At 37.5% G+C, this 7,424-nt stretch overlaps 1 protein-coding gene across 1 annotated transcript in view; it reads left to right on the forward strand.

Moving 5' to 3' along the window:
* Positions 1 to 7,424, forward strand: part of ralgapa2 (Ral GTPase activating protein catalytic subunit alpha 2) — a 190,668-nt gene that overhangs the window by 137,418 nt on the left and 45,826 nt on the right. The window contains 2 exon segments of the mRNA XM_016511733.1: positions 3,190 to 3,982; positions 5,595 to 5,666. Coding sequence (XP_016367219.1) covers positions 3,190 to 3,982; positions 5,595 to 5,666 — 865 coding nt within the window.

The raw sequence follows: 7,424 nt of genomic DNA on the forward strand, positions 1-7,424 counted from the left end.
GATGAACTGAAAAACAGCACAGATCGCTTGGCGGAGAGTGAAACTCTGAAGCGCTCAGTCAGAGAGTGTTCGGCGAGTGAAAATATATCTGTGCTATACTTATACTTAGCCTCCAACTCACACACTGGCGAGTAAAATCTGAGAATTTATTAGCAATTGGCTAATATTAGACATAATTTAGTCGCCCAGAGTGAAGATTTAGTCGCAATGTAGAGGGTTGTATGACATTGAAACAGCCAAATTATAGCAAACCAAATATTGGCCCTCTAATTGGCCTAGGCGACATATTGGTCTGTCACGAGTGAAAACGGTGGACCCACAGAATACCACAACTGACCTATCAGAATCACATATCCCGCAGAGTGGTGTAATATAACTGGGTAATGGGCAGATTTCTACAAAACTGTGATGAGGCAATACAAACTTAATTAGTTTATATTTAAAAGCATAGTTCATCCAGAAATGAGATGTATGTCATCATTTACACTTATGATGCTCCAAATAAGACTTTGGTTCACCTTGGAAACACAAATGAATATACTTTTAATGAAACCTGAGAGTTTTCTGTTCCTCTAAATTTTGATGCTTCAAAAAGTTCACAAAGAGATTGTAAAAGTAATCCTTATGAATCGAGCAGTTTAATCCAAATATTCTGAAGAGACACGATCAATTTATATGATGAACAGACACATACATAGAGCACATCATATATGGTCAACAGAAGCTCATTGATTGACGCACAAGAACCAATTAGGTTTGTTCTCGCTCATCAAGCAAGTATGGTTGAGCTTCTGTTTACCAAATTTCATGTGTTGTATGTATGTGCATCGATCAATGTTTATATGTGAATAAAAGCCTATGTTTTTCATATAAAACTATTGTGTCTCTTCAGAAGGCTTAGATTAAACTCTTCCATTCAAATGGATTATGTTTACAGTACAATGTTTGACTTTTGTAAACCATCAAAGTTTTGGTTACATTAACTTTTAATGGAGGAACTCCATAAATCCATCACTCCTTCACAGATATGAATTTGTGTTTTGAAGATGAACCAATGTCTGATTTGTAATGACATGAGAGTAATTATACATACAGAATGTACATCCTATTACCAATTTAAATAGAATTTAAGCAATTGGCTTCTTTATAGTCAGTTGTTTTCTACATCCATAACAAGACTATATTAATATGAAACTTTTATTATATTTGTGTATTATGTGCAGCGTATTTGTATTTAATTGAGCTGCATGGGTTCTTTTCTGTATTGTACCCTTATTCGTTCTCTCTCTTTCTCTAATTTTTTTTTTCTTTTTTACCCTACATTTCTCAGATACATTTGTGTTTATTTGAATGTTAATTTCTGTACTTTGTCCCTTTTAAAATAAATAAAGAGATTAAATAAATTGATGACAGAATTGCAGGGCTTAAAGTTCTCCGGCACCATGCCGGTGTTGTGCCCATTTTCGACTCCCTGCCAAATTATTACCCCCCTCGTTGAAATCGCTACCTGATTGCCTAATCATAACCCCACCCCTAATCCTAACCCTAAACCTACCAATACTAGGGGCGTAATAATCTGGCGGGGGTCTGAATTCGGCACTACACCGGATCTCCGGCGTGCAGCGTTTGGCTGCGGAAAAAAATAATCCTACATTTAAAAAAACTTGTTGATATCCCTTTCGAGTCATTGAGTTTGCCTACCAATGGTATGAGAAGAGCACAGCTTTCACTCTCAACCAAACTAACATTACTAGCCAATCAGAATGTTTTGCTTTTATAAACACGAGATGCGCATAATATACTGCGTTCACGCCATATCGTAATTACCGTAATTTTGAGATGACAACACGTGACGTTCTACTCGGAGCTGTTCACGGAGCTTTTTACAAGTTGGAATATTGTAATTACGGGAATTCCGATATGGCGTGAACGCACCTATAGTATCCAATTGCAGAGTCGCAGCCCTGATGAATGGAGAAGCGCGACACGTTGAAAAAGCTGTGAGGCGCAATGGTCAAAGATGTCCATCTAGCGCACATTTACATATAAAAATTTATTAAAAAGCGGCGGAGCTTTGAAAACTGCTCGGAGTATTCATGTCATCTCCATAAGAACGATATGAACAAATTTACCGGGATTTTTGAAAAGGTCTCTTAATGGTAATTTACCAGTAAAGACCGTATGTGTGAAAGGGGCTAAACTCTTCCTCTGTATATGCTGTGAATTTGAATTGCTTAACGTTCATCTGGAAAAACAGTGTGCATTATCTCACTAGATTTGTAACGTAAATCATTTATAAACCTTTGCCAACACAGGAGAATAAATCAATCTATTTCTAAATATGCCATTTATTGTACATCGCAATTTCAAAATAAAAGATTCTGAGTTTGCATGTGGGCAAATATTCAAATTTAATGGTTTTAAACATCGTTTAATCACGCTGTAAAGTGAAACGTCACCAGGCCGTTGGCGCCCTCTGCAGGTATTTGTTATAATACATAATGTACTTAAGTTGGTTGTGTTCATATTATGCATAGGCATATTACATTATGTATTTTAACAGTGTTGTTCAATAAAACCATGTAATTACTTGGTTTTGATATTTTATTTGAGCCCATTATTATTGCCTCCGTTAGTTTATATATAAATAGTCCAACTAAAGCCTGGTTTTCACTTAGGTCTATTTGTGTTACTAAAAAATATCAGATTACTCAATTACCAAAATAATCATTATTTACAGCCCTAGATTAGTTAAAATATTTCAAAATACAACTGCATTGTTTTACTTTTTGTTATTAAAAGACAAATATTTTGTCATTGAAAATTTCTTAATTTCTTGTTCTAGTGAACCAAGTTTCTGTGTTTTGTCTCATCTCATGAGCTAAGTTTATTGTCACACCCCTAGTGTTGATAAGCGGTGATATAGCTCATAATTTTCCAAGTGTATGATATAGCTTTCATTCTTCAGCTCAACTCGAACCCGCAACCTTTGGGTTACGAGTCCGACTCTCTAACCATTAGGCCACGACTTCCCCCAAAGTTGCCACAGTCATTGCATGCTGCCCCCCGTCCCACTCCCGGCTTTAACCCCTGGAATTGTGATTTTTTTTTGGGTGAACTAATCCTTTGTGTATACCTGCAAGCTGTATGTTTTCTAATTGACTGAACTTGTGTTGTTTCGTATCCCAGAAAAGAAAAGGAGAAGCCTAGAGCTGATTCCTCTGACCGCTCGGATGGTAATGACACACCTGGTCAATCATTTGGGCCACCATCCTCTCAGCGGCGGCCCCGCTCTCTTAAACAGCCTGGTCAGTGAGAACCACGACAACCCCTACGTAGAGTCCTCCGAGCTCTCCTCTGAAGTCTTCAAAAGCCCCAATCTGCAGCTCTTCGTCTTCAGTGACAGCACACTAGTTTCATACCTGCAGATCCCCTCTGACAGTTCCAGCACGGCCAACCCGAGGGATCATTCTTCTGCGGTCCGCGTCATCATCAGGGACATCTCGGGAAAGTACTCGTGGGACGGCGGTGTTCTGTTCCGCACTTTGGACGGAACTGGCTTGAGTTTGGGTGGCAGCAGAGATCAGTCGTCTCACGACGGCGCTCGCTCTGAAAAGCAGGGCTCTGTGCGCTCCAGTAAATGCTCCTCTGAGCTGGAAGTGGAAGATGGCGTGGATGTGTTGGACCAGCTACTGGAAGACCTTGGCCACAGCAGCCCAGAGTGCCTGCCACAGCCCCAGCTGAGGCTCACCCAGCCGCCCTCTCCACCCATCGGCATGAACCCTGAGATGGAAGGGCTCATCATGGATGCCATCCACAGACAGGCCAAGCAGGAGGACGAGGAGCTGGCCCGGCGACAGACCGAAGACCCCAGCATCAGAGCAGAGAGACAGAGAGAGCCCACGCACCACGAGCCTAAATCTGCTTTTTACCTCTGCAGACTTCTCCTCAACGACCTCGGCATGAACTCATGGGATCGCAGGTACAGTATTTCATGAGAATTACTGGAAAACATTCTTAAATGAATAGCACATCCCAAGATGAAAATGCAGTCACCCAATTGCAAAGCTGCTCTTTTCCACATCATTACACATTGGTTCTTACGAGACTTGAGACCATTCCTAAAGCAAAATGTGAATGTGTGTGAATGAGATTTGAGAGCTATGGTGGAGAAGACGACTTTCTGTGAATATCTGAAATGTTGTTTTATAGAAAGGTAACATAAATAGGTAAATCATGCATTTTGATTTTAACATGACTACAATCACAGTCACATAGCTACTAATATACATATTGAAAGGCTGCATTTATTTAATCATAATAGTACAACAGTAAAAGTACAGTGTAGTGGTACAGTAAAAAATGGCAGTATTGTGAAATATTATTACAATACCAAATAACTGTTTTCTATTTGAATATTTAAAACAAAAGTATAGTAAAAATTGTGGGAATAATGTATTCCTTAAGCTGAAATTTCACCAGCTTTTACTTACTATATTACAAATAATTCTAATAATTCTGAATTTCTGCTCCAGAAACATTTCTTCTTGTAGATAGATACTACCTCTGCTTGTTTCATCTGATAGTTTGACTTTTTTTTTTTATTACAACGACTCAAAAATCAATAAAACTCTATAAAACCTAGTTTTTCTACAAGCATCTTCTGTAGATCAATTTTGAGCCAAACAAATAATATCTGTGTTCCTTTAATATGTAAATAATCACGAACAACAGTCTCTCAAATATTTATAATTGTTAAACAGGTTGATTTCCTTCTCTTTGATGGGGTAAGCTTGAGGACAAGTGGACACTTTCTAAAATCCCACATCTTTTGTTTTTGCCATTGTTGTCTTTCCACATAATTAAAGTGTGTTTCATTAAATTAAACAATGAATTAAGACAAAGATTACGATAAAATCATGTTATGCCCTGACATGATTTGTTTGTTGAACCTATCAAGTGATTTTTGTCAGAAATGTTCCATTTACAGAATGGGCCTCTCTCCACTGATCCTTGTTTTTACATTATTCACATTAAAGTTGCATGTCTGTGTTAATTTTTTTAATGATTTTTGGATTATATACTTAAATTACTATAGTTATGTTTGAGAGAGGAAGAGCTCTGACAGTTCAAGCAATGGTTAAATAATATGCTTTCCATAAATCTACTTTTATGGTGCCTTTTTTTGTTCTGAATGGAAAAGAGCAGCTTGGACGTTACACAAATTTTCCCTTTTTTACTTGAGAACCTCTTTGCAAATCAGAATATATGAACATGCCACAAAATGTTTAAATATAATTGCATGGGTTCTACATATTTTTTGTTTTATTTTTTTATGGAATTTCAATTTTTAATCACACGCAATGTTATAATGCTGTGGTGTCACAGTGTTTACGATCTTCAGAGAAGTAAGCCTACAGATTGCTTACAGTACTTGGTTATACTTTGGTTGAACCTGGAATAGAAGAAAATATTTTAACATTGGTAAAAAAAAAAATTTACAATATGAGGGATTTTGCCTGTGTCTCAGCATTTCTCTTTTGGAAAGTTTTTTCTGGTTTTCATGAGTGTTCCATTTCTATTTCTCTTCATAGAAAAAGCTTTCATCTTCTAAAGAAGAACTCTAAGCTCTTGAGAGAGCTGAAGAATTTAGACTCGAGGCAGTGGTAAGACTCGTTTCAGAAGACCACAACATCTGATGCCCATGCCTTAAAGTTTCATACACATAATCACACACCAAGTAAATTAGCGACATGAAAACATATTCGTAACCTTCTGTCTGACTCCTCGGCACTTAACGCTAAAAATCAGCAGCAAACAACAGCATGCATTTGGAGAGCTCAATAATGCAGCCTAATGCCAGTCTACAGAGAGAGGCTAAATCCTTTAAAAGCACTATTAAGGAGACATGTCTTAAGACCACTCTCAGATACTCCGCTCCTCATGGCCTAATCCTGCCCATGTCTGGCTGATCACAGCTCCACACTTCTCAGCCAACAGCGATCAATAGGCGCTCAGAGTGGCTAATTACAGAGGCTTATTAAAGAATACCCCCAGGATCGGGCCACCGTTACCCTCCGCATGCATAGCCGGCCCACTCATGGCAACCGCTGACTGAGCATGCCAAACATCACACTGCACGAGCATTACGCTTCCTTAGCAACACTGCTCAAGGAGACACACACGCCTTACACATACACACTGCATACCTTGATTTGATTTATTAGCAAATAGCTTTAAAGTTATACCATTTTTTTTTTTTGCAAAAAGTAATTTAATAAAGCGTGTTTTGATGATAAAACAATAACTGCATCCCAAATGACGCGCTATGCACTTATACACTATGTACTTATGCACTATGTACTGTATTCAACCATGTAGTGTATGAATTTTATAAGGTTATTTTGTCATTAATAATCAGAGTCTGATAGCACCTCGCCCTTCGCCACGTAATTAAATATGATTTCATGAGCACAACAGAGGTCATCCTATTACTTAACTACATGTTTTAAAGAAATCACAACTGTTCTTTAGAGAGAGAATTATTAGCTGAGAGTTAAAATTACAGTTAAAATACATTTCTCAGTTTGTTTACACATTTTAGAGTTGAAAATATGAAGCAAATATATTTTATTTATATATGCAACAATATGCATTTTTTTATAAAAAATAATTAAATGTAAATAACTAAAACAAAAAAAATACAAAGACGTATTTTTAAAAAATCTAAGAAAATTGCAAAAAAATTAATTAAAAGTGATTTTTTTTAAATTAAAAAAAAAAGAAAAAAGAAAACATTCAAGATATTAACAAAAATATATATAGTTCAGTCATGAAACTCTAGATGGCGCATTCTGACGGGGTGTTAATGTAACTGATGATATTCAGAGAGTTAAACGACTTGGCACAAGCTGATTGGTTCATGCTGCATATGCAGCCAATGAGCTTACTGCCTTGCATTTATATGGCTGGCTAGCATTCACTTGAGATTCCTGCAGCGCGCTTTCAGAGTTCTCTGAAACCCTCCACCTTCCCCAGCTCCACCTGTATAGATCTGCTACGGGGTTATTTTATATGCTATTTGTGCAGCAGCAGCATGTCTTAAATACTCACGGCACCGTATCGCCATATGCATTGGCAGTAGCAAGTTCCTGTACTTGCTTGCAGCAGCAGCAATAATCTACAACTACAGCAATAACCAACAGCAGCAGCAATTCAGCAGCAGCGTAGCAGATCTATTCCACCGAGACCAAATACATTAACATTGTCATATCCATCACCATGCTAAAATCTTCAGAGAGTTGTCATGATTATATATATATATACACACCAGCTAAAAGATGGTTTTAAGTCAGTTATTTCCAACTTTTGCTGTAGTGTGTCAGTAGGAAATATCAGTTTACATTTCCAAACATTTATTTTGC

Source organism: Sinocyclocheilus rhinocerous, unplaced genomic scaffold (assembly GCF_001515625.1).
Source record: "Sinocyclocheilus rhinocerous isolate Xijiao unplaced genomic scaffold, SAMN03320098_v1.1 scaffold955, whole genome shotgun sequence".
Lineage (NCBI taxonomy): Eukaryota > Metazoa > Chordata > Actinopteri > Cypriniformes > Cyprinidae > Sinocyclocheilus > Sinocyclocheilus rhinocerous.